Source organism: Ipomoea nil, unplaced genomic scaffold (assembly GCF_001879475.1).
Source record: "Ipomoea nil cultivar Tokyo-kokei standard unplaced genomic scaffold, Asagao_1.1 scaffold2036, whole genome shotgun sequence".
Classification (NCBI taxonomy): domain Eukaryota; kingdom Viridiplantae; phylum Streptophyta; class Magnoliopsida; order Solanales; family Convolvulaceae; genus Ipomoea; species Ipomoea nil.
Window position 1 is genome coordinate 5,173,656 of NW_017618464.1, and position 25,217 is coordinate 5,198,872.

Here is a 25,217-nt window from a genome sequence, read left to right on the forward strand (position 1 = left end):
TTCTTCTCAAAAGGATGAATCCCCAACCCCCAAGGCCCGACAAAGTATCTGGGAGGATGTAAATCAAGGTAATTCAGCTGAGTTGAACCACAAAGGTTGCTCTCACATTGCCGCTGGTGAGACTCAATCACTGGTCATTCTTCCTAAACTTCACCCCTATGACCAACTGAACTGTCCATGCGGGCACCAATGAGTTATACATAAAAATACAATTGGACTATTCAAATTAAATTTTAAAAAACATTTGACTTCATAAACAATCTAAAATCATGCAATCCAATCAAATAGCCGATTGTTTATGTAAAATTGTTAGCATGACATCTAAAATTGAAAATGTTATTATTATTTTTTTAAATTTGTGCTGACCTGGATAAAAGCAAGCACAACAATTATTGAAATTTGACATTTTTTTTTTGCCACAGAGAATAGAGAGAGGGAGAAAAAAAATCAAAACATTATCACCATTAAAGAATATAAGAAATGATATTGTCTATGCATGTGCATGGTAATAATAATGGAAAAAGAAAACTAAAATTATAACGGTGGACATAATTTTGTCAAAAAAGTTGTAGAGTACAAATCTTATAGCATAATTTATAATAAAAAACTTAACAGAAAAATAGACATAAACAAGGGATATAACCAACATTGAGACTTATTATGTTTTTAGATTAGATAAAAAAGACACATAATTTAATATTAAAAAAAAAAGTCAATTAATTGTCCACATAGCAAAAGTAACTGACTATTAATCGAATTAACTTCTTATTTAGTTAGATTTTACACACACACATTCATGTTCATATAAAAACACCCTCCCACATAAAAATTATAGACAAATTAACTCTCCATTTAGAAGATGAGAGTGGGTATAGTTTTATGGTTTTTGTTTTGTTTTTTAATTGCGGTAATTTTCATAGGAGTAATTAGAAGTATTATAGAAATCAATATCAATGATATTGTTTAGCTCTAATCCCCCAAAGATGTCGATGGTCACCACATTTGCACGAAGCCCATGATTGCAGGAAGGCATATTTTTCGAACTAGTATGTCAAGTTGTGGCAAATTATGCTGTGCATCCGTATGCACCATGCATGGTGCATACGGATGCAAAAACGACGTCGTTTTATTAAAAATGTGCGTCTCCCCTTAAAAAAAAAAAAATTCAGGTTCGATTCACAGCAACAACATATGAACTAAAATTCCAAAATCGATAAACTATAATTCCAGAATCGATGAACTATAATTCCAGAATCTATGAACTAAAATTTCAGAATCTAATCTATGAACTAAAAATTTCAGAATCTATGAACTAAAATTTCAGAATTTAATCTATGAACTAAAAATTTCAGAATCTATGAACTAAAATTTCAGAATCGATGAACTACAATTCCAGAATCGATGAACTATAATTCCATAATCTATGAACTAAAATTCCATAATCTATGAACTAAAATTCCATAATGAATGAACAACATAATGCTATTGCTGAAAATTGAACCTGATTTTTTTTTTTTTTAACGGGAGACGCGCGTTTTTAATAAAACGACGTCGTTTTTGCATCCGTATGTACCATGCATGGTACATACGGATTCACAGCATAACTACTCGTCAAGTTGTGTATCGGGATCGAAATCGCTAAAGGTGTTTTGCTAAAAACTCAATTGGCTATTTGGGTGTGTGTGTATATATATATGAATGACAGTATATATTATGTACGTTCAATATATATGTTAACGTATGTACGTATAGTTAATTAACAGATTATTTACTTTTAATTTATTTATATATGTACATAATTTAACTGAAGATATATAATATATTAACTATAGGTATATAATCTAAATATCATTTTGGACCATAATTAACATATTATTATTTTGATATATATATATATATATATATTAACTATAGGAAGATAATCTAAATATCGTTTTGAACCATAATGTAAGGTGAGGGTTCCAAGCAACACGTGGACCAATAAATCGTAGTCGCTTATGAGTGACGGTGAGATTCAAACCCATGACCTTTAATCTGGCTCTAATACCAAATTGAAGCATATACTCCATCTCAACTAAAAGCCTAAGCTGTTAGTTGGAGTGCACGTTAATGACTATATGCTCACAAGGTGGATTGTGGCTCATACTATAATTTGCCATTTTCTAGCAGCCGCCATGCCATCCTATTAGGATGTCCGTACGTTGGTCTAATTTATATATATGACCTAAAATAGATATCTTAATTTTGGGCTGAAGCCCATATTCTATTTACTAGATCCATGCCACGTCATCAATCTGCGTGATAGTCACATTTAAGCCGTCAATTTGAACCTTATCAGCGATTTATGCTGACACAACATTTCCCAAAAACGCAATTTCCAAAATTTCATCAAAATTCAAAATCGACCGCCAATTTTTAAACCCGCCCACCGATTCAAACCAATATATAACCAGCAAATCCCTGCCCGTTTCTTCCATTCAAGCTAGGGATAAAGCTCCAAATCAAGGAATTTAATTCACTCAATTCTTCTTTGATCAATCATGTCTGGTCGTGGAAAGGGGGGCATGGGTTTGGGATTGGGTGGCGCCAAACGTCACCAGAAGGTGTTTCAGGACAACATTCAAGGCATCACCAAGCCGGCGATTCGGAGGTTGGCGAGAAGAGGCGGCGTGAAGAGGATTAGCGGCCGAATCTACGAGGAAACCCGTGGAGTGCTCGTGATATTCCTGGAAAATGTGATTCGTGATGCCGTGACTTACACGGAACATGCACGGAGGAAGACGGTTACCACCATGGATGTGGTTTATGCTCTGAAGAGGCAAGGTAGGACTCTCTACGATTTTGGTGGTTGATTTGTGTATGAATCTTGGTTTAAGATTTGTATTTAGCCGTCTTGTTATAACTGTTTGGGCTTCAACAATAGAATATTAATGCGGTTCATACCGTGTATGTTTCACTTTCTAAATTCTTAATACAATTACTTCCAATTGTCATATTTGTTGCCTCCCATTTTTATCAATTTTTATTTTCTTTGAGACATTAATTCAACATCCGAATAATCAAAATGAAGCTGGCATGTCTTTTGTGTAAAATGGAAACAATAGATTGTGTTTACGCTGGAAAGTGGAAAGAACCTAAAATGCCAAAAAATGTTTGAAAAGGAAAAAATGTATTTAATTAGGTTGGACCTTGGCAAATGAAAACAATAGATTGCGTTTACTATAAAAAGAACCTAAAATTCCAGAAAATGTTTGAAAAGGAAAAAATGATGAGACTAGGGCCCAATAAAGTTTGACCAATAACCTCTTGATCTGCAGTCAAATACTCTACCACTGAGCTATGGACCCATGTTCCCATGAGATTCAACAATGTTTAAAATGATTCATGTGTATGTACTCTTTAATGGCATCACCCTTAGTAATAATTTTTAAATGACTGCCATAATAATGCATATAAAGCTCAATTGTTTAATCAATTTAAAAACAAATTAATACTTTTACTTGTAGTCATAGTTTAAGGTTTGATTCTTGTTATTGTAAATATGAACGTTATGGTTGTAACATGTAACTATATGTTAGGTTCAAGTTTGTAATGGTAGAAAAATAATAAAACAATAACAATGTATAAATGATTACAAATAAGTTTATTACACGGGTGGTTTGTACTCATGCCTGTCGCAATCCCTATTCATGCCCACCAGCCACCAACACGTACATAATCCATTGAAGATAACTAACTCGAGTTACAACCTTAGCTTATTATCTTCTCTTGCCTTAGAGATCAGACTTGAACATCGCTTTACTAATGGCTTAGCCGAACTCTTAAATTGTGCCGAGATGGGTGTAGGACCCGGGTAATGCTCTCAACAATTTTACCAACAAAGTCATTGTGATGCATGTAATTATTTTTCAAAAATAATAATTTTAGAAAATAAGTATCTTAAAAAATAAAATAAAATAAATAAGTGGATTATGGATATCCATCTCATGAATTCACAATACCAAAAGCCATGCGGCAAGTCATCCCAATGTAGACGTTTGTGTTTTTTTCTTTTCATACTTTCCACATTTGGTAAAACGTTACATATATATGTAACTATTTATGGCAATTGTTATATAATAATATTCAGAGAATTAAATAATGGCCTGGGTAGTTCTATGTATTTATCAACCTGACAACTAAGAAGCACTGAGCTTTATTGTAGTGGATGGTTAAAGAAAAGGTAAATTTGTATTTTGCATCAAGTTCAACTAACAATTCAAAATTGGTACCATGTCATTTCTCTCACTACTTTCAATTGATACAAATTATTCAATCTTCTTTTACATCTTGTCACAATTTTAAACACTACTATATTTAATCCCTTTAAAATTTTAAATAAATTAAATAAAAAAACACATAACAATTTGGACAATTGATAAGTAGACTATTAATACAATTGTGAATCAATCTTAATGAGCGCGATATTGGTTGAATCCGAATGCGGTATGCACCACAAATTTTTATTTTTTTTTAAAAGTCTACTTACCAATTAACTCTAAAAAAAACACATAACAATTTGGACAATTGGTAAGTAGACTGTTAATACAACTGTGATTCAATCATAATGAGCGCGATGTTGGTTGAATCCGAATGCGGTATGCACCCAAAAAAAAAAAAAAAAAACTAATCTTTTGATTCACACCTAATTTGAATGGAAAACAACATCAACTTGAACAAAGTTATATATAATTTTTGGCTTGAGTTTGAGAGCTTGTTTGGTTAGGAGAAAATAAGAATATATATAATTGGAAATACACTAGACAAATTGTTTTTAACACATTTAATATGGATTAAATATTAGACTTTATCGTTAACTGTTCTAATTTTAATAGTATCATCTATCTTCTCCCCAGTTGAAGATTTTGTCAATATTAATTTCTTCTTGTTAGATAACGCGATGTTATTATCCTTGCTTGATTTTGAAGAAGACATGTCTTTATTTTTGCCCCATATCATTAGGTATAACCCAACAATAATAACCACTGCTCCAAAAATCCTACATAAATCAAGTAAGTACAACTCATCAATCATATCATAACCTCGTTTGAATATTTCAAAATTTTTAAAGCAAAGAAAGCTAGAAAGAAAGAAGAGAGAAAGGGAGTTGCGGGAGATTTACGTACTTTCCAAAATCTAATTGCTTAGCTATCATAAATGAATCAACAATTGCGACCATAATCATAGTACTCAATTATAGTGATTTTACTCAATTTAGTCTTAAATGACTTTTTGTGCTTAATTTAATCATTGACTTTGATGATTTTACACAATTTAGTACTTCGTTAAAAATCTATTAATTGACGGTTAGAAATAAAGTCATAATGATAATTTCTCATCCTTTATCCCATTTGAGATGATTCATTCTTCTTCCCCTTATTAAGATCCACACAAAAATACAAATCTTCATACCCAAATTAACTTCAACCCTAAATAAATAAATACGAAGTAAATAAATATTTGCCTAGCCTTCCTTCCTTAAGCCCTTCCTTAATTAAGGTTCGTACAAATATATTCATAGATATAAAATTATTGAATTATGGAAGTCATTGAAAGTTTGAAGTAACTTGTTGGCCGGAAGTGACGCAAGGAGTAGACGACGATAGAGTGACCGAGCAATGGTAGGCAGATATTTATATATTTAGAGTTGAAGTTGATTTGGGGATGAAGATCTCCATTCCGTGGGGAGCTTAGTAAGGGGAAGAATAATTAATCATCCCAAATAGAATAAGGATGTTAAATTACTATTAGGACCCTATTTCTAACAGCCAACTAATAAAAATTTTAACATAAGATTAAATTGTGTAACACCATCAAAGTCGATGACTAAATTAAGCACAAAAAATCATTTAATTTAGAACTAAATTGATTAAAACCACTATAATCAATGACTATATTGGGTATTAACTCATATTAATATATACACAAATATTTTCCATTCATAATGATGTTCCTGCATGTGTTAACTATATTAGTATAAGCTTGTATTTTATATTTTATATCTCTGTAATAGGTTTGAGTTTGAATTGAATTATCTTTTCCCAACTCATCTGGTATTAGTTTAGCCAGAGTCATCCTCTCTCTCTTGTATTTTATATTTATTATGTGTTGTATTATTCTATAACCTATAGTTTAGGAACCTATTCTTATTGTATCTCTGTAACAGGTTTCAGTTTGAATTGAATTATCTTGTCCCAACTCATCAACTAAACAGTCCCATGATGTCTGCAGTTTTAGTTCAAAATCATCAAGACATTGAGGTCAAAGCCTCCAGTTCCCAAAATGGGTGGCCTAGTGTGTGGAACATGATTCTTATATTAGGTTACAAGTTTGATTCTCAGTTGAGCCAGTTACATAAGATCAAACATTTTCTTTGTGATTTGCAGGATATTATGCATAAGTGAGATTTATACACTTTGTTCTGTGTAATTTGCAAACTATTATACACCATTGGATAGTGATGGCATGTTTAAGAAATATGTTATAAGCTATCGTAAAATAGGTGGCCGAGTTTAAATCTTGTCAATATCCTCTCAATTGATCCTGCCACAGAGTCAAAACTTCTCTTTTATTGTTTGCGGGTTATTATACCAACATGGTTGAGAATTACATTTCAAAATGATGTCTTCACCACACCCCAATTGAAGCACTAAAAAGGAGAAAATGATTTCAACACAATCAGACTGAATTACACAACTTCTCTTCCATTATTTCATTTTGTGTTCTAAAAACTTGTCAAAACAGTTGGCTCTGTGCCCTAAATTAAAATGGAGAACAACATTATACCTTATTACCTTTGAAGGACATGCTTTGAACATAAGAACATTTCCAACAAACCAACTGCATTTCTGCAGCATTCCTTTGAGGGAAGTTGAAACATATGTATAATGTGTGGACAATAAAACCGTTGTCATCTGAAGAGATATTTGAACAACCGAGGCTCATTATATGTGCTAAACAATCTTACTCCATTTCAATCAAAATAGTTGAGAGTTTTCAAACCTCTCACAGTCAAATCAGCAGAGAAATTATAAGTTTGGCCACCAAAAAGATTAAATGGCCACTTTATGCAATCTATAAGCTATCTGAGACTTGTAGAAACAAAAGAAAACCGGAACAGTAGGAAATGGAAGTGCTATTGGAACAGAAGCCTTCATCCAGCACTTGTGCATAGCCTCAACTCAACTGCAAGAAAAGAAAGGATATTGAGCCAAAATTTGCGGGACCTGATAAAGAAGTTGGATTATGGTCAATCACTAAAAAGACGAAAATTTATGACACCATCCCAAGTTTCAACCTCAAGCATAAGATGAAAATCACAAGCAGGTCCAACCATGATAAGATTTTCAGAAATCATTCTTAAATTAAAGGACTAATTTGGTAAGATTCATCAGCTTTGAAACAAAAACAGTTAAAAAGTTTTCCAAGCAAAGTGTGTTACTTCTGTAGAGGATGAAGAATTGGCGATACAGGTGTTACAACTGTGATTACATTATCAATGACAAGTCTTCAATCATCTTATAAGCTAAAGGGTGCATCAAATTCTGGAAATTCTAAGCAAGCAGCACTCAAACTACTCCATATTAGAACTTGTTGAGATAAACAAGAACAGAAATCGAAAACAATGGCAGAAAGTAAAGAATACAAGATTTTACGTGGTTTGACAATGTGCCCACATCCACAGTAATGAAGCTGTTCTATTTATATGCAACATCTATCATCTTCCAGTACATATGAGACATACAAAACAGAACTTACTATCTGTTATAACATTTACATTGTAAACTACGGAGTACTATTTTGTTTAGCTGAGAAAATTGATAGCAAAGCTACAACCTTTTTCATGAACTAGAGTGCCCTAGGACAGTACCTAGAACAGAGTGACAGGCATACGAGGTTAAAACGGCCAGCAAGAGAAATCATTATCACATTAGAAAACCAATCACTATGGAAAGACAAATCGAATCAATTGCAGAAAACATAACAGGGAGATCTAGAGTTCCAGATTTCAATTTCATTAAGGTAGGGTATTCGGTTTAGCACACAAAAACAAATACAGAAAAATCTGTAAAAATACTCACTGTTTGTGCCTCTGAGCGAATTTAGAGTTCTTTGCGTCCTCCTCTGAGAACCATCAAGCAGAAAAACAATCAGAAAAAAAAAAAGAAAAAGATCAAGCAATGTTGTATAGATAGATAAAAGTCTGCGTAAAGGAAATGGTACGGACCAGTGAGGCCGAGTGACATTTTGGTGATGACGGTGCCAGTGATGGCGAAACCGACAAGGAACGGCCAGTTACGGCTCCACTCCCGACGGAGAAACACCGGCCAGGCGTCGAATTTCCTAATTTTTCGTAATTTCTTAGGTGGCCTGAGTCTAAGATTTGTCGAAATAACTGTTGAATGATTAACCGGTGACTATTTACCATTTGTTATACCATGATTTAAAACCACATTCAGATTAAATGTACTTAATATATTATATACATTCAATTAATAAATTATATATAAGTTATAATTAACATATTATGTATTTAAATATAAATATTGAGCATTAAATCAATCGTGCAATACGTGTGCAAAATTAATGTGTGTGTATATGGCTTATACTATAATTTTCCATTTTCTAGCAACCGGGTCATTCCATCCTATTGGGATGTTCGTACATTGTTCTAATTTCTATATAACCCAAAATAGAGATCTTAATTTTGGGATGAAGCCCATAATCTATTTACTATGTCCATGCCATGTCATCAATCCGCGTGATAGTCACATTTAAGCCGTCAATCTGAACCTTATCAACGGTCAATGCCGACACTAAATTTCATTAAAAGAATCTCCCGAAAACGCAATTCCCAAAGTTTTATCAAAGTTCAAATTCGACCGCCAATTTTCAACCCGCCCACCAATTCAAACCAATATATAATCAGCAAATCCTTGCCTGTTTCTTCCATTCAAGCTAGGGATAAAGCTCCAAATCAAGGAATTTAATTCACTAAATTCTCCTGTGTTCAATCATGTATGATTGTGGAAAGGGGGCAAGGGTTTGGGAATAGGCGGCGTTAAGCGTCACTAGAAGGTGCTTCAGGACAACATTCAAGGCATCACCATGCCGGTGATTTGGAGGCTAGCGGGAAGAGGCAGCGTGAAGAGGATTAGCGGCCTCATCTACGAGGAAACCTGTGGATTGCTCAAGATATTTATAGAAAATGTGATTCGTGATGCCGTGACATACACAGAACATGCACAGAGGAAGACGGTTACCACCATGGATGTGATTTATGCTATGAAGAGGCAAGGTAGGACTCTCTACGATTTTAGTGGTTGATTTGTGTATGAATCTGGGTTTAGGGTTTAAATTTAGCCGTCTTGTTATATCTATTTCAGCTTCAACAATAGAATAGTAATGCGGTTCATACCATATATGTTTTACTTTCTGAATTCTTAATGCATTTATCTCCCATTGTCATATTTGTTGCCTCCCATTTTTACCAAATTTTATTTTCTTTGAGACATTATTCAACATCTGTATCATTGAAATGAAGCTGGCATGTCTTTAATTAGGCTGGTATCCAATTGTCATATTTGTTGCCTCCTATTTTTATAAATTTTTATTTTCTTTGAGACACTAGTTCAACATCAGAATCATCAAAATGAAGTTAGCACGTCTTTAATTAGGTTGACCGTGGAAAATTGAAATAACCTTAGATTGTGTTTACATTGGAAACTGGAAAGAACCTAATGCCAAAAAACGTTTGAAAAGGAAAAATGTTAAGATTAGGGCCCAACCGAGATCGATGTTAATGATTAACTAGTGATTATTTGCCACTTGTTATACCATGATTAGTGGCCTCATCTACGAGGAAACCCGTGTAGTGCTCAAGATATTCCTGAAAAATGTGATTTGTGATGCCGTGACTTACATCGAGCATGCACGAAGGAAGACGGTTAGCGCCATGAATGTGGTTTATGCTATGAAAAGGAAAGGTAGGACTCTCTACAATTTTGGTGGTTGATTTGTGTATGAATTTGGGTTTACGGTTTGGATTTAGCCATCTTATTATAACTATTTGGACTTCAACAATAGAATATTAATGCGGTCCATACTGTATATATATTGGAGGAAGAAAGGAAAGTATAGAAGGGTAGATTTGTATTTTCATTATTCTGTTTGTTACAACTGTCACTATGATATTAAAGTGGCAGTTTCCCTTTCCCAGTGTAACCTTTTTTTTTTTTTTTTTAACTCCTTTCTTCATTCTGACGTGAATAACAATGAAGCTTTCTTCATCTTCTCTCAATTCATCTTCTCTCTTGATCTGCAAGTCAAATGCTCTACCACTGAGCTTTGGACCCCCATTTTTACAAATTTTTATTTTCTTTGATACATTAATTCAATTCAATCATGAAAATAAAGTTTCCTAAAGTCATCAATTCAATAGAATCATCAAAATGAAGTTGGCATGTGTTTAATTAGAATATACCGTGAAAAATGGAAACAATAGATTGCGTTTACACTAGAAACTGAAAATAACCAAAAAATGGAAACAATAGATTTCATTTACACGAAAAAATGTTTAAAAATAGGAAAATGTTGAGATTAGGGCCCAACCAAGTTCAAACTGGTGACCTCTTGATCTGCAGTCAAATGCTCTACCACTGAGCTATGGACCCCCATTTTTACCAATTTTTATTTTCTTTGATACATTAATTCAGTTCAATCATGAAAATAAAGTTTCCTTAAGACAGCAATTCAATAGAATCATCAAAATGAAGTTGGCATATCTTTAATTAGAATAGACCGTGAAAAATGAAAACAATAGATTGCGTTTACACTAGAAACTGAAAATAACCAAAAAATGGAAACAATAGATTATATTTACACGAAAAACCGTTTAAAAATAGGAAAATGTTGAGATTAGGGCACAACCAGGTTCGAACTGGTGACCTCTTGATCTGCAGTCAAACGCTCTACCATTGAGCTATGGACCCCCATTTTTACCAATTTTTATTTTCTTTGATACATTAATTCAGTTCAATCATGAAAATAAAGTTTCCTTAAGACATCAATTCAATAGAATCATCAAAATTAAGTTGGCATGTCTTTGCATGCAAAAAAAAAAAAAGTTGGCATGTCTTTAATTAGAATAGACCGTGAAAAATGGAAACAATAGATTGCGTTTACACAAGAAACTGAAAATAACCAAAAAATGGAGACAATAGATTGCATTTACACGGAAAAACGTTTAAAAATATGAAAATGTTGAGTTTAGGGCTCAACCAGGTTCAAACTGGTGACCTCTTGATCTGCAGTCAAATGCTCTACCACTGAGCTATGGACCCCCATTTTGACCAATTTTTATTTTCTTTGATACATTAATTCAATTCAATCATGAAAATAAAGTTTCCCAAAGTCATCAATTCAATAGAATCATCAAAATGAAGTTGGCATGTCTTTAATTAGAATAGACCGTGAAAAATTGAAACAATAGATTGCGTTTACACTAGAAACTGAAAATAACCAAAAAATGGAAACAATAGATTCCATTTACACGAAAAAATGTTTAAAAATAGGAAAATGTTGAGATTAGGGCCTAACCAAGTTCAAACTGGTGACCTCTTGATCTGCGGTCAAATGCTCTACCACTGAGCTATGGACCCCCATTTTTACCAATTTTTATATTCTTTGATACATTAATTTAGTTCAATCATGAAAATAAAGTTTCCTTAAGACATCAATTCAATAGAATCATCAAAATTAAGTTGGCATGTCTTTAATTAGAATAGAACGAGAAAAATGGAAACAATAGATTGCGTTTACACTAGAAACTAAAAAGAACCAAAAAATGGAGACAATTGATTGCATTTACACGAAAAAACGTTTCAAAAAAAGAAAATGTTGAGATTAGGGCCCAACCAGGTTCGAACTGGTGACCTCTTGATATGCAGTCAAATGCTCTAGCACTGAGCTTTGGACCCCCATTTTTACAAATTTTTATTTTCTTTGATAAATTAATTCAGTTCAATCATGAAAATAAAGTTTCCTTAAGACATCAATTCAATAGAATCATCAAAATGAAGTTGTCATGTCTTTAATTAGAATAGACCGTGAAAATTGGAAACAATAGATTGCGTTTACACTAGAAACTGAAAATAACCAAAAAATGGAAACAATATATGGCATGTCTTTAATTAGAATAGACCGTGAAAATTGGAAACAATAGATTGCGTTTACACTAGAAACTGAAAATAACCAAAAAATGGAAACAATATATTGCATTTACACGAAAAAACGTTTAAAAATAGGAAAATGTTGAGATTAGTGCCCAACCAGGTTCGAACTGGTGACCTCTTGATCTGCAATCGAATTCTCTACCACTGAGCTATGGACCCCCATTTTTACAAATTTTTATTTTCTTTGATACATTAATTCAGTTCAATCATGAAAATAAAGTTTCTTTAAGACATCAATTCAATAGAATCATCAAAATTAAGTGTGCATGTCTTTAATTAGAATAGAACGTGAAAAATGGAAACAATAGATTGCGTTTACACTAAAAACTAAAAAGAACCAAAAAATGGAGAAAATAGATTGAATTTACACGAAAAAACGTTTAAAAAACGGAAAATGTTGAGATTAGGGCCCAACCTGGTGACCTCTTGATCTGCAATCAAATGCTCTACCATTGAGCTATGGACCCCCATTTCTTCCAATTTTCATTTTCTTTTATACATTTATTCAGTTAAATCACGAAAATAATGTTTCCTTAAGACATCAATTCAATAGAATAATCAAAATTAAGTTGGAATGTCTCTAATTAGAATAAACCGTGAAAAATGGAAACAATAGATTGCGTTTACACTAGAAACTGAAAAGAACCAAAAATGGACACAATAGATTGCATTTACACAAAAAAACGTTTCAAAAAAGGAAAATGTTGAGATTAAGGCCCAACCAGGTTCGAACTGGTGACCTCTTGATTTGCAATCAAATGCTTTACCACTGAGCTATGGACCCCCATTTTAAACAATTTTTATTTTCTTTGATACATTAATTAGGTTCAATCATGAAAATAAAGTTTCCTTAAGACATCAATTCAATAGAATCATCAAAATGAAGTTGGCTTGTCTTTAATTAGAATAGACCGTGAAAAATGAAAACAATAGATTGCGTTTACACTAGAAACTGAAAATAACCAAAAAATGGAAACAATAGATTATATTTACACGAAAAACCGTTTAAAAATAGGAAAATGTTGAGATTAGGGCACAACCAGGTTCGAACTGGTGACCTCTTGATCTGCAGTCAAATGCTCTACCACTGAGCTATGGATCCCCATTTTTACCAATTTTTTTTTTCTTTGATACATTAATTCAGTTCAATCATGAAAATAAAGTTTCCTTAAGACATCAATTCAATAGAATCATCAAAATTAAGTTGGCATGTCTTTAATTAGAATAGACCGTGAAAAATGGAAACAATAGATTGCGTTTACACTAGAAACTGAAAATAACCAAAAAATGGAGACAATAGATTGCATTTACACGAAAAAACGTTTAAAAATATGAAAATGTTGAGTTTAGGGCTCAACCAGGTTCAAACTGGTGACCTCTTGATCTGCAATCAAATGCTCTACCACTGAGCTATGGACCCCCATTTTTACCAATTTTTATTTTCTTAGATTGCGTTTACACTAGAAACTGAAAATAACCAAAAAATGGAAACAATAGATTCCATTTACACGAAAAAATGTTTAAAAATAGGAGAATGTTGAGATTAAGGCCCAACCAAGTTCAAACTGGTGACCTCTTGATCTGCAGTCAAATGCTCTACCACTGAGCTATGGACCCCCATTTTTACCAATTTTTATTTTCTTTGATACATTAATTCAGTTCAATCATGAAAATAAAGTTTCCTTAAGACAGCAATTCAATAGAATCATCAAAATGAAGTTGGCATGTCTTTAATTAGAATAGACCGTGAAAAATGAAAACAATAGATTGCATTTACACAAGAAACTGAAAATAACCAAAAAATGGAAACAATAGATTATATTTACACGAAAAACCGTTTAAAAATAGGAAAATGTTGAGATTAGGGCACAACCAGGTTCAAACTGGTGACCTCTTGATCTGCAGTCAAACGCTCTACCATTGAGCTATGGACCCCCATTTTTACCAATTTTTATTTTCTTTGATACATTAATTCAGTTCAATCATGAAAATAAAGTTTCCTTAAGACATCAATTCAATAGAATCATAAAAATTAAGTTGGCATGTGTTTGCATGCAAAAAAAAAAAGTTGGCATGTCTTTAATTAGAATAGACCGTGAAAAATGGAAACAATAGATTGCGTTTACACAAGAAACTGAAAATAACCAAAAAATGGAGACAATAGATTGCATTTACACGGAAAAACGTTTAAAAATATGAAAATGTTGAGTTTAGGGCTCAACCAGGTTCAAACTGGTGACCTCTTGATCTGCAGTCAAATGCTCTAGCACTGAGCTTTGGACCACCATTTTTACAAATTTTTATTTTCTTTGATAAATTAATTCAGTTCAATCATGAAAATAAAGTTTCCTTAAGACATCAATTCAATAGAATCATCAAAATGAAGTTGTCATGTCTTTAATTAGAATAGACCGTGAAAATTGGAAACAATAGATTGCGTTTACACTAGAAACTGAAAATAACCAAAAAATGGAAACAATAGATTCCATATACACGAAAAAATGTTTAAAAATAGGAAAATGTTGAGATTAGGGCCCAACCAAGTTCAAACTGGTGACCTCTTGATCTGCGGTCAAATGCTCTACCACTGAGCTATGGACCCCCATTTTTACCAATTTTTATATTCTTTGATACATTAATTTAGTTCAATCATGAAAATAAAGTTTCCTTAAGACATCAATTCAATAGAATCATCAAAATTAAGTTGGCATGTCTTTAATTAGAATAGAACGAGAAAAATGGAAACAATAGATTGCGTTTACACTAGAAACTAAAAAGAACCAAAAAATGGAGACAATATATTGCATTTACACGAAAAAACGTTTCAAAAAAAGAAAATGTTGAGATTAGGGCCCAACCAGGTTCGAACTGGTGACCTCTTGATATGCAGTCAAATGCTCTAGCACTGAGCTTTGGACCCCCATTTTTACAAATCTTTATTTTCTTTGATAAATTAATTCAGTTCAATCATGAAAATAAAGTTTCCTTAAGACATCAATTCAATAGAATCATCAAAATGAAGTTGGCATGTCTTTAATTAGAATAGACCGTGAAAATTGGAAACAATAGATTGCGTTTACACTAGAAACTGAAAATAACCAAAAAATGGAAACAATATATTGCATTTACACGAAAAAACGTTTAAAAATAGGAAAATGTTGAGATTAGGGCCCAACCAGGTTCGAACTGGTGACCTCTTGATCTGCAGTCGAATTCTCTACCACTGAGCTATGGACCCCCATTTTTACAAATTTTTATTTTCTTTGATACATTAATTCAGTTCAATCTTGAAAATAAAGTTTCTTTAAGACATCAATTCAATAGAATCATCAAAATTAAGTGTGCATGTCTTTAATTAGAATAGAACGTGAAAAATGGAAACAATAGATTGCATTTACACTAAAAACTAAAAAGAACCAAAAAATGGAGAAAATAGATTGAATTTACACGAAAAAACGTTTAAAAAACGGAAAATGTTGAGATTAGGGCCCAACCTGGTGACCTCTTGATCTGCAATCAAATGCTCTACCATTGAGCTATGGACCCCCATTTCTACCAATTTTTATTTTCTTTTATACATTTATTCAGTTAAATCACGAAAATAATGTTTCCTTAAGACATCAATTCAATAGAATAATCAAAATTAAGTTGGAATGTCTCTAATTAGAATAAACCGTGAAAAATGGAAACAATAGATTGCGTTTACACTAGAAACTGAAAAGAACCAAAAATGGACACAATAGATTGCATTTACACAAAAAAAACGTTTCAAAAAAGGAAAATGTTGAGATTAAGGCCCAACCAGGTTCGAACTGGTGACCTCTTGATCTGCAGTCAAATGCTCTACCACTGAGCTATGGACCCCCATTTTAAACAATTTTTATTTTCTTTGATACATTAATTAGGTTCAATCATGAAAATAAAGTTTCCTTAAGACATCAATTCAATAGAATCATCAAAATGAAGTTGGCTTGTCTTTAATTAGAATAGACCGTGAAAAATGAAAACAATAGATTGCGTTTACACTAGAAACTGAAAATAACCAAAAAATGGAAACAATAGATTATATTTACACGAAAAACCGTTTAAAAATAGGAAAATGTTGAGATTAGGGCACAACCAGGTTCAAACTGGTGACCTCTTGATCTGCAGTCAAATGCTCTACCACTGAGCTATGGACCCCCATTTTTACCAATTTTTATTTTCTTTTATACATTAATTCAGTTCAATCATGAAAATAAAGTTTCCTTAAGACATCAATTCAATAGAATCATCAAAATTAAGTTGGCATGTCTTTAATTAGAATAGACCGTGAAAAATGGAAACAATAGATTGCGTTTACACTAGAAACTGAAAATAACCAAAAAATGGAGACAATAGATTGCATTTACACGAAAAAATGTTTAAAAATATGAAAATGTTGAGTTTAGGGCTCAACCAGGTTCAAACTGGTGACCTCTTGATCTGCAGTCAAATGCTCTACCACTGAGCTATGGACCCCCATTTTTACCAATTTTTATTTTCTTAGATTGCGTTTACACTAGAAACTGAAAATAACCAAAAAATGGAAACAATAGATTCCATTTACACGAAAAAATGTTTAAACATAGGAAAATGTTGAGATTAGGGCCCAACCAAGTTCGAACTAGTGACCTCTTGATCTGCAGTCAAATGCTCTACCACTGAGCTATGGACCCCCATTTTTACCAATTTTTATTTTCTTTCATACATTAATTCAGTTCAATCATGAAAATAAAGTTTCCTTAAGACATCAATTCAATAGAATCATCAAAATTAAGTTGGCATGTCTTTAATTAGAATAGACCGTGAAAAATGGAAACAATTGATTGCGTTTACACTAGAAACTGAAAATAACCAAAAAATGGAGACAATAGATTGCATTTACACGAAAAAATGTTTAAAAATATGAAAATGTTGAGTTTAGGGCTCAACCAGGTTCAAACTGGTGACCTCTTGATCTGCAGTCAAATGCTCTACCACTGAGCTATGGACCCCCATTTTTACCAATTTTTATTTTCTTAGATTGCGTTTACACTAGAAACTGAAAATAACCAAAAAATGGAAACAATATATTGCATTTACACCAAAAAACGTTTAAAAATAGGAAAATGTTGAGATCAGGGCCCAACCAAGTTCGAACAGGTGACCTCTTGATCTGTAGTCAAATGCTCTACCAGTGAGCTATGGACCCCCATTTTTACAAATTTTTATTTTCTTTGATACATTAATTTAGTTCAATCACGAAAATAAAGTTTCCTTAAGACAGCAATTCAATAGAATCATCAAAATGAAGTTGGCATATCTTTAATTAGAATAGACCGTGAAAAATGAAAACAATAGATTGCGTTTACACTAGAAACTGAAAATAACCAAAAAATGGAAACAATAGATTATATTTACACGAAAAACCGTTTAAAAATAGGAAAATGTTGAGATTAGGGCACAACCAGGTTCGAACTGGTGACCTCTTGATTTGCAGTCAAACGCTCTACCATTGAGCTATGGACCCCCATTTTTACCAATTTTTATTTTCTTTGATACATTAATTCAGTTCAATCATGAAAATAAAGTTTCCTTAAGACATCAATTCAATAGAATCATCAAAATTAAGTTGGCATGTCTTTGCATGCAAAAAAAAAAAAAGTTGGCATGTCTTTAATTAGAATAGACCGTGAAAAATGGAAACAATAGATTGCGTTTACACAAGAAACTGAAAATAACCAAAAAATGGAGACAATAGATTGCATTTACACGGAAAAACGTTTAAAAATATGAAAATGTTGAGTTTAGGGCTCAACCAGGTTCAAACTGGTGACCTCTTGATCTGCAGTCAAATGCTCTACCACTGAGCTATGGACCCCCATTTTGACCAATTTTTATTTTCTTTGATACATTAATTCAATTCAATCATGAAAATAAAGTTTCCCAAAGTCATCAATTCAATAGAATCATCAAAATGAAGTTGGCATGTCTTTAATTAGAATAGACCGTGAAAAATTGAAACAATAGATTGCGTTTACACTAGAAACTGAAAATAACCAAAAAATGGAAACAATAGATTCCATTTACACGAAAAAATGTTTAAAAATAGGAAAATGTTGAGATTAGGGCCTAACCAAGTTCAAACTGGTGACCTCTTGATCTGCGGTCAAATGCTCTACCACTGAGCTATGGACCCCCATTTTTACCAATTTTTATATTCTTTGATACATTAATTTAGTTCAATCATGAAAATAAAGTTTCCTTAAGACATCAATTCAATAGAATCATCAAAATTAAGTTGGCATGTCTTTAATTAGAATAGAACGAGAAAAATGGAAACAATAGATTGCGTTTACACTAGAAACTAAAAAGAACCAAAAAATGGAGACAATTGATTGCATTTACACGAAAAAATGTTTAAAAATATGAAAATGTTGAGTTTAGGGCTCAACCAGGTTCAAACTGGTGACCTCTTGATCTGCAGTCAAATGCTCTACCACTGAGCTATGGACCCCCATTTTTACCAATTTTTATTTTCTTAGATTGCGTTTACACTAGAAACTGAAAATAACCAAAAAATGGAAACAATATATTGCATTTACACCAAAAAACGTTTAAAAATAGGAAAATGTTGAGATCAGGGCCCAACCAAGTTCGAACAGGTGACCTCTTGATCTGCAGTCAAATGCTCTACCACTGAGCTATGGACCCCCATTTTCACCAATTTTTATTTTCTTTGATACATTTATTCAGTTCAATCACGAAAATAAAGTTTCCTTAAGACATCAATTCAATAGAATCATCAAAATGAAGTTGGCATGTCTTTAATTAGAATAGACCGTGAAAAATGGACACAATAGATTGCGTTTACGCTAGAAACTGAAAATAACCAAAAAATGGAAACAATATATTGCATTTACACCAAAAAAACGTTTAAAAATAGGAAAATGTTGAGATCAGGGCCCAACCAAGTTCGAACAGGTGACCTCTTGATCTGTAGTCAAATGCTCTACCAGTGAGCTATGGACCCCCATTTTTATAAATTTTTATTTTCTTTGATACATTAATTCAGTTCAATCATGAAAATAAAGTTTCCTTAAGACATCAATTCAATAGAATCATCAAAATTAAGTTGGCATGTCTTTAATTAGAATAGAACGTGAAAAATGAAAACAATAGATTGAGTTTACACTAACAACTAAAAAGAACCAAAAAATGGAGACAATAGATTGAATTTACACGAAAAAACGTTTAAAAATAGGAAAATGTTGATGTTAGGGCCCAACCAGGTTCGAACTGGTGACCTCTTGATCTGTAATCAAATGCTCTACCACTGAGCTATGGACCCCCAATTTTACCAATTTTTATTTTCTTTGATACATTAATTCAGTTCAATCATGAAAATAAAGTTTCCTTAAGACATCAATTCAATAGAATCATCAAAATGAAGTTGGCATGTCTTTAATTAGAATAGACCGTGAAAGATGGAAACAATAGATTGCGTTTACACTAGAAACTGAAAATAACCAAAAAATGGAAACAATAGATTACATTTACACGAAAAAACGTTTAAAAATAGGAAAATGTTAAGATTAGGGCCCAACCAGGTTCGAACTGGTGACCTCTTGATTTGCAGTCAAATGCTTCTATGGACCCCCATTTTTACCAATTTTTATTTTCTTTGATACATTAATTCAGTTCAATTATGAAAATAATGTTTCCTTAAGACATCAATTCAATAGAATCATCAAAATGAAGTTGGCATGTCTTAAATTAGAATAGAACGTGAAAAATGGAAACAATAGATTGCGTTTAACATAGAAACTGAAAATAACCAAAAAATGGAAACAATAGTTTATATTTACACGAAAAAATGTTTAAAAATAGGAAAATGTTGATATTAGAGCCCAACCAGGTTCGAACTGGTGACCTCTTGATCTGCAGTCAAATGCTCTACCACTGAGCTATGGACCCCCATTTTTACCAATTTTTATTTTCTTTGATACATTAATTCAGTTCAATCATGAAAATAAAGTTTCCTTAAGACATCAATTCAATAGAATCATCAAAATTAAATTGGCAAGTCTTTAATTAGAATAGAACGTGAAAAATGGAAACAATAGATTGCGTTTACATTAAAAACCAAAAAGAACCAAGAAATGGAGACAATAGATTGAATTTACACGAGAAAAGGTTTAAAAATTGGAAAAAGTTGAGATTAGTGCATAACCTGATTCGAACTGGTGACCTCTTGATCTGCAATCAAATGCTCTACCACTGAGCTATGGACCCCCAATTTTACCAAGTTTTATTTTCTTTGATATATTTATTCAGTTCAATCATGAAAATATAGATTCCTTAAGACATCAATTCAATAGAATCATTAAAATGAAGTTGGCATGTCTTTAATTAGAATAGACCGTGAAAAATGGAAACAATAGATTGCGTTTACACCAGAAACTGAAAATAACCAAAAATGGAAACAATAGATTACATTTACACGAAAAAACGTTTAAATATAGGAAAATGCTGAGATTAGGGCCCAACCAAGTTCGAACTGGTGACCTCTTGATCTACAGAAAAATGCTCTACCACTGAGCTATTGACCCCTATTTTTTCCAATTTTTATTTTCTTTGATACATTAATTCAGTTTAATCATGAAAATAAAGTTTCCTTAAGATATCAAATCAATAGAATCATCAAAATGAAGTTGGCATGTCTTTAATTAGAATAGACCGTGAAAAATGGAAACAATGGATTGCGTTTACACTAGAAACAGAAAATAAACAAAAAAATGGAAACAATATATTGCATTTACACGAAAAAACGTTTAAAAATAGGAAAATGTTGAGATTAGGGCCCAACCAGGTTTGAACTGGTGACCTCTTGATCTGCAGTCAAATGCTCTACCACTGAGCAATGGACCCCTATTTTTACCAATTTTTATTTTCTTTGATACATTAATTAAGTTCAAAAACGTTTAAAAATAGGAAATTATTGAGATTAGGGCACAACCAGGTTCAAACTGGTGACCTCTTGATCTACAGTCAAATGCTCTACCACTGAGCTATGGACCCCCATTTTTACCAAATTTTATTTTCTTTGATACATTAATTTAGTTCAATTTTGAAAATAATGTTTCCTTAAGACATCAATTCAATAGAATCATCAAAATGAAGTTGGCATGTCTTAAATTATAATAGAACGTGAAAAATGGAAACAATAGATTGCGTTTACCATAGAAACTGAAAATAACCCAAAAATGGAAACAATAGTTTATATTTACACGAAAAAATGTTTAAAAATAGGAAAATGTTGAGATTAGGGCCCAACCAGGTTCGAACTGGTGACCTCTTGATTTGCAGTCAAATGCTCTACCACTGAGCTATGGACCCCATTTTTTACCAATTTTTATTTTCTTTGATACATTAATTCAGTTCAATCATGAAAATAAAGTTTCCTTAAGACATCAATTCAATAGAATCATCAAAATTAAGTTGGCAAGTCTTTAATTAGAATAGAACGTGAAAAATGGAAACAATAGATTGCGTTTACATTAAAAACCAAAAAGAACCAAAAAATGGAGACAATAGATTGAATTTACACGAAAAAAGGTTTAAAAATAGGAAAATGTTGAGATTAGAGCCCATCCTAGTTCGAACTGGTTACCTCTTGATCTGTAATCAAATGCTCTACCATTGAGCTATGGACCCCCAATTGTACCAATTTTTATTTTCTTTGATACATTAATTCAGTTCAATCATGAAAATAAAGTTTCCTTAAGACATCAATTCAATAGAATCATCAAAATGAAGTTGGCATGTCTTTAATTAGAATAGACCGTGAAAAATGGAAACAATAGATTGCGTTTACACTAGAAACTGAAAATAACCAAAAAATGGAAACAATAGATTACATTTACACGAAAAAACGTTTAAAAATAGGAAAATGTTGAGATTAGGGCCCAACCAGGTTCGAACTGGTGACCTCTTGATTTGCAGTCAAATGCTTCTATGGACCCCCATTTTTACAAATTTTTATTTTCTTTGATACATTAATTCAGTTCAATTATGAAAATAATGTTTCCTTAAGACATCAATTCAATAGAATCATCAAAATGAAGTTGGCATTTCTTAAATTAGAATAGAACGTGAAAAATGGAAACAATAGATTGCGTTTACCATAGAAACTGAAAATAACCAAAAAACGGAAACAGTAGATTACATTTACACGAAAAAATGTTTAAAAATAGGAAAATGTTGAGATTAGGGCCCAACCAGGTTCGAACTAGTGACCTCTTGATCTGCAGTCAAATGCTCTACCACTGAGCTATGGACCCCCATTTTTACAAATTTTATTTTCTTTGATACATTAATTCAGTTCAAAAATGTTTAAAAATAGGAAACTGTTGAGATGAGGGCCCAACCAGGTTCGAACTGGTGACCTCTTGATCTGCAGTCAAATGCTCTACCACTGAGCTATGGACCCCCATTTTTACCAATTTTTATTTTCTTTGATACATTAATTCGGTTCAATTATGAAAATAATGTTTCCTTAAGACATCAATTCAATAGAACCATCAAAATGAAGTTGGCTTGTCTTAAATTAGAATAGAACGTGAAAAATGGAAACAATAGATTGCGTTTACCATAGAAACTGAAAATAACCAAAAAATGGAAACAATAGATTACATTTTCATGAAAAAACGTTTAAAAATAGGAAAATGGCGAGATTAGGGCCCAACCAGGTTCGAACTGGTAACCTCTTAATCTGCAGTCAAATGCTCTACCACTAAGCTATGGACCCCCATTTTTACCAATTTTTATTTGCTTTGATACATTAATTCAGTTCAATCATGAAAATAAAGTTTCCTTAAGACATCAATTCAATAGAATCATCAAAATTAAGTTGGCAAGTCTTTAATTAGAATAGAACGTAAAAAATGGAAACAATAGATTGCGTTTACTTTAAAAACCAAAAAGAACCAAAAAATGGAGACAATAGATTGAATTTACACGAAAAAAGGTTTAAAAATAGGAAAATGTTGAGATTAGAGCCCATCCTAGTTCAAACTGGTGACCTCTTGATCTGTAATCAAATGCTCTACCACTGAGCTATGGACCCCCAATTTTACCAATTTTTATTTTCTTTGATACATTAATTCAGTTCAATCATGAAAATAAAGTTTCCTTAAGACATCAATTCAATAGAATCATCAAAATGAAGTTGGCATGTCTTTAATTAGAATAGACCGTGAAAAATGGAAACAATAGATTGCGTTTACACTAGAAACTGAAAATAACCAAAAAATGGAAACAATAGATTACATTTACACGAAAAAACGTTTAAAAATAGGAAAATGTTGAGATTAGGGCCCAACCAGGTTCGAACTGGTGACCTCTTGATTTGCAGTCAAATGCTTCTATGGACCCCCATTTTTACAAATTTTTATTTTCTTTGATACATTAATTCAGTTCAATTATGAAAATAATGTTTCCTTAAGACATCAATTCAATAGAATCATCAAAATGAAGTTGGCATTTCTTAAATTAGAATAGAACGTGAAAAATGGAAACAATAGATTGCGTTTACCATAGAAACTGAAAATAACCAAAAAACGGAAACAGTAGATTACATTTACACGAAAAAATGTTTAAAAATAGGAAAATGTTGAGATTAGGGCCCAACCAGGTTCGAACTAGTGACCTCTTGATCTGCAGTCAAATGCTCTACCACTGAGCTATGGACCCCCATTTTTACAAATTTTATTTTCTTTGATACATTAATTCAGTTCAAAAATGTTTAAAAATAGGAAACTGTTGAGATGAGGGCCCAACCAGGTTCGAACTGGTGACCTCTTGATCTGCAGTCAAATGCTCTACCACTGAGCTATGGACCCCCATTTTTACCAAATTTTATTTTCTTTGATACATTAATTTAGTTCAATTGTGAAAATAATGTTTCCTTAAGACATCAATTCAATAGAATCATCAAAATGAAGTTGGTATGTCTTAAATTAGAATAGAACGTGAAAAATGGAAACAATAGATTGCGTTTACCATAGAAACTGAAAATAACCCAAAAATGGAAACAATAGTTTATATTTACACGAAAAAATGTTTAATAATAGGAAAATGTTGAGATTAGGGCCCAACCAGGTTCGAACTAGTGACCTCTTGATCTGCAGTCAAATGCTCTACCACTGAGCTATGGACCCCCATTTTTACCAATTTTTATTTTCTTTGATACATTAATTCAGTTCAATCACGAAAATAAAGTTTCCTTAAGACATCAATTCAATAGAATCATCAAAATTAAGTTGGCAAGTCTTTAATTAGAATAGAACGTGAAAAATGGAAACAATAGATTGCGTTTACATTAAAAACCAAAAAGAACCAAAAAATGGAGACAATAGATTGAATTTACACGAAAAAAGGTTTAAAAATAGGAAAATGTTGAGATTAGAGCCCATCCTAGTTCGAACTGGTGACCTCTTGATCTGTAATCAAATGCTCTACCACTGAGCTATGGACCCCCAATTTTACCAATTTTTATTTTCTTTTATACATTAATTCAGTTCAATCATGAAAATAAAGTTTCCTTAAGACATCAATTCAATAGAATCATCAAAATGAAGTTGGCATGTCTTTAATTAGAATAGACCGTGAAAAATGGAAACAATAGATTGCGTTTACACTAGAAACTGAAAATAACCAAAAAATGGAAACAATAGATTACATTTACACGAAAAAACGTTTAAAAATAGGAAAATGTTGAGATTAGGGCCCAACCAGGTTCGAACTGGTGACCTCTTGATTTGCAGTCAAATGCTTCTATGGACCCCCATTTTTACCAATTTTTATTTTCTTTGATACATTAATTCAGTTCAATTATGAAAATAATGTTTCCTTAAGACATCAATTCAATAGAATCATCAAAAT

General features: G+C 32.3%; 2 protein-coding genes, 1 long non-coding RNA gene and 31 other non-coding genes across 34 annotated transcripts; 2 read left to right on the forward strand and 32 right to left on the reverse strand.

The window, feature by feature from the left end:
- The first annotated feature begins 2,443 nt into the window (after positions 1-2,443).
- On the forward strand, positions 2,444-3,000 carry LOC109148089 (histone H4-like). Its single transcript, XM_019295862.1, has one exon. The coding sequence runs from the start codon at positions 2,541-2,543 to the stop codon at positions 2,850-2,852; it is 312 nt and encodes a 103-aa protein (XP_019151407.1). The 5' UTR covers positions 2,444-2,540; the 3' UTR covers positions 2,853-3,000.
- A 3,902-nt stretch (positions 3,001-6,902) lies between these two features.
- LOC109148090 lies at positions 6,903-8,457 on the reverse strand. Its single transcript, XR_002048760.1, has 3 exons — positions 8,267-8,457; positions 8,121-8,163; positions 6,903-7,224 (listed from the first exon to the last, which is right to left on the reverse strand). It is a non-coding gene; the product is annotated as an uncharacterized LOC109148090 (long non-coding RNA).
- Positions 8,458-9,147: 690 nt separating this feature from the next.
- LOC109147844 (histone H4-like) lies at positions 9,148-10,054 on the forward strand. Its single transcript, XM_019295500.1, has 3 exons — positions 9,148-9,337; positions 9,426-9,441; positions 9,886-10,054. The coding sequence occupies exons 1-3, from the start codon at positions 9,148-9,150 to the stop codon at positions 10,052-10,054; spliced, it is 375 nt and encodes a 124-aa protein (XP_019151045.1).
- A 586-nt stretch (positions 10,055-10,640) lies between these two features.
- TRNAC-GCA lies at positions 10,641-10,712 on the reverse strand. The gene has a single exon. It is a non-coding gene; the product is annotated as a tRNA-Cys (tRNA).
- Positions 10,713-10,958: 246 nt separating this feature from the next.
- TRNAC-GCA lies at positions 10,959-11,030 on the reverse strand. Its single transcript has one exon. It is a non-coding gene; the product is annotated as a tRNA-Cys (tRNA).
- A 279-nt stretch (positions 11,031-11,309) lies between these two features.
- TRNAC-GCA lies at positions 11,310-11,381 on the reverse strand. The gene has a single exon. It is a non-coding gene; the product is annotated as a tRNA-Cys (tRNA).
- A 1,603-nt stretch (positions 11,382-12,984) lies between these two features.
- Positions 12,985-13,056, reverse strand: TRNAC-GCA. Its single transcript has one exon. It is a non-coding gene; the product is annotated as a tRNA-Cys (tRNA).
- Positions 13,057-13,302: 246 nt separating this feature from the next.
- TRNAC-GCA lies at positions 13,303-13,374 on the reverse strand. Its single transcript has one exon. It is a non-coding gene; the product is annotated as a tRNA-Cys (tRNA).
- A 246-nt stretch (positions 13,375-13,620) lies between these two features.
- On the reverse strand, positions 13,621-13,692 carry TRNAC-GCA. Its single transcript has one exon. It is a non-coding gene; the product is annotated as a tRNA-Cys (tRNA).
- Positions 13,693-13,817: 125 nt separating this feature from the next.
- TRNAC-GCA lies at positions 13,818-13,889 on the reverse strand. Its single transcript has one exon. It is a non-coding gene; the product is annotated as a tRNA-Cys (tRNA).
- A 246-nt stretch (positions 13,890-14,135) lies between these two features.
- On the reverse strand, positions 14,136-14,207 carry TRNAC-GCA. Its single transcript has one exon. It is a non-coding gene; the product is annotated as a tRNA-Cys (tRNA).
- Positions 14,208-15,438: 1,231 nt separating this feature from the next.
- Positions 15,439-15,510, reverse strand: TRNAC-GCA. The gene has a single exon. It is a non-coding gene; the product is annotated as a tRNA-Cys (tRNA).
- Positions 15,511-16,064: 554 nt separating this feature from the next.
- TRNAC-GCA lies at positions 16,065-16,136 on the reverse strand. Its single transcript has one exon. It is a non-coding gene; the product is annotated as a tRNA-Cys (tRNA).
- Positions 16,137-16,382: 246 nt separating this feature from the next.
- On the reverse strand, positions 16,383-16,454 carry TRNAC-GCA. Its single transcript has one exon. It is a non-coding gene; the product is annotated as a tRNA-Cys (tRNA).
- Positions 16,455-16,700: 246 nt separating this feature from the next.
- TRNAC-GCA lies at positions 16,701-16,772 on the reverse strand. The gene has a single exon. It is a non-coding gene; the product is annotated as a tRNA-Cys (tRNA).
- Positions 16,773-16,897: 125 nt separating this feature from the next.
- Positions 16,898-16,969, reverse strand: TRNAC-GCA. The gene has a single exon. It is a non-coding gene; the product is annotated as a tRNA-Cys (tRNA).
- Positions 16,970-17,215: 246 nt separating this feature from the next.
- Positions 17,216-17,287, reverse strand: TRNAC-GCA. Its single transcript has one exon. It is a non-coding gene; the product is annotated as a tRNA-Cys (tRNA).
- A 125-nt stretch (positions 17,288-17,412) lies between these two features.
- TRNAC-ACA lies at positions 17,413-17,484 on the reverse strand. The gene has a single exon. It is a non-coding gene; the product is annotated as a tRNA-Cys (tRNA).
- Positions 17,485-17,730: 246 nt separating this feature from the next.
- Positions 17,731-17,802, reverse strand: TRNAC-GCA. The gene has a single exon. It is a non-coding gene; the product is annotated as a tRNA-Cys (tRNA).
- A 279-nt stretch (positions 17,803-18,081) lies between these two features.
- TRNAC-GCA lies at positions 18,082-18,153 on the reverse strand. Its single transcript has one exon. It is a non-coding gene; the product is annotated as a tRNA-Cys (tRNA).
- Positions 18,154-18,717: 564 nt separating this feature from the next.
- On the reverse strand, positions 18,718-18,789 carry TRNAC-GCA. Its single transcript has one exon. It is a non-coding gene; the product is annotated as a tRNA-Cys (tRNA).
- Positions 18,790-18,914: 125 nt separating this feature from the next.
- Positions 18,915-18,986, reverse strand: TRNAC-GCA. Its single transcript has one exon. It is a non-coding gene; the product is annotated as a tRNA-Cys (tRNA).
- Positions 18,987-19,233: 247 nt separating this feature from the next.
- TRNAC-ACA lies at positions 19,234-19,305 on the reverse strand. The gene has a single exon. It is a non-coding gene; the product is annotated as a tRNA-Cys (tRNA).
- A 246-nt stretch (positions 19,306-19,551) lies between these two features.
- On the reverse strand, positions 19,552-19,623 carry TRNAC-ACA. The gene has a single exon. It is a non-coding gene; the product is annotated as a tRNA-Cys (tRNA).
- Positions 19,624-20,177: 554 nt separating this feature from the next.
- TRNAC-GCA lies at positions 20,178-20,249 on the reverse strand. The gene has a single exon. It is a non-coding gene; the product is annotated as a tRNA-Cys (tRNA).
- Positions 20,250-21,131: 882 nt separating this feature from the next.
- Positions 21,132-21,203, reverse strand: TRNAC-GCA. Its single transcript has one exon. It is a non-coding gene; the product is annotated as a tRNA-Cys (tRNA).
- Positions 21,204-21,599: 396 nt separating this feature from the next.
- Positions 21,600-21,671, reverse strand: TRNAC-GCA. Its single transcript has one exon. It is a non-coding gene; the product is annotated as a tRNA-Cys (tRNA).
- An 872-nt stretch (positions 21,672-22,543) lies between these two features.
- TRNAC-GCA lies at positions 22,544-22,615 on the reverse strand. Its single transcript has one exon. It is a non-coding gene; the product is annotated as a tRNA-Cys (tRNA).
- Positions 22,616-22,692: 77 nt separating this feature from the next.
- On the reverse strand, positions 22,693-22,764 carry TRNAC-GCA. Its single transcript has one exon. It is a non-coding gene; the product is annotated as a tRNA-Cys (tRNA).
- Positions 22,765-23,010: 246 nt separating this feature from the next.
- On the reverse strand, positions 23,011-23,082 carry TRNAC-GCA. Its single transcript has one exon. It is a non-coding gene; the product is annotated as a tRNA-Cys (tRNA).
- An 872-nt stretch (positions 23,083-23,954) lies between these two features.
- TRNAC-GCA lies at positions 23,955-24,026 on the reverse strand. The gene has a single exon. It is a non-coding gene; the product is annotated as a tRNA-Cys (tRNA).
- A 77-nt stretch (positions 24,027-24,103) lies between these two features.
- Positions 24,104-24,175, reverse strand: TRNAC-GCA. The gene has a single exon. It is a non-coding gene; the product is annotated as a tRNA-Cys (tRNA).
- Positions 24,176-24,421: 246 nt separating this feature from the next.
- On the reverse strand, positions 24,422-24,493 carry TRNAC-GCA. Its single transcript has one exon. It is a non-coding gene; the product is annotated as a tRNA-Cys (tRNA).
- A 246-nt stretch (positions 24,494-24,739) lies between these two features.
- Positions 24,740-24,811, reverse strand: TRNAC-ACA. The gene has a single exon. It is a non-coding gene; the product is annotated as a tRNA-Cys (tRNA).
- Between the last annotated feature and the right edge of the window lie 406 nt (positions 24,812-25,217).

Bases quoted from the DNA above. Each gene is read 5' to 3' on its own strand.
- LOC109147844 (XM_019295500.1), top strand. From the start codon at position 9,148: ATGCCGGTGATTTGGAGGCTAGCGGGAAGAGGCAGCGTGAAGAGGATT.
- LOC109148089 (XM_019295862.1), top strand. From the start codon at position 2,541: ATGTCTGGTCGTGGAAAGGGGGGCATGGGTTTGGGATTGGGTGGCGCC.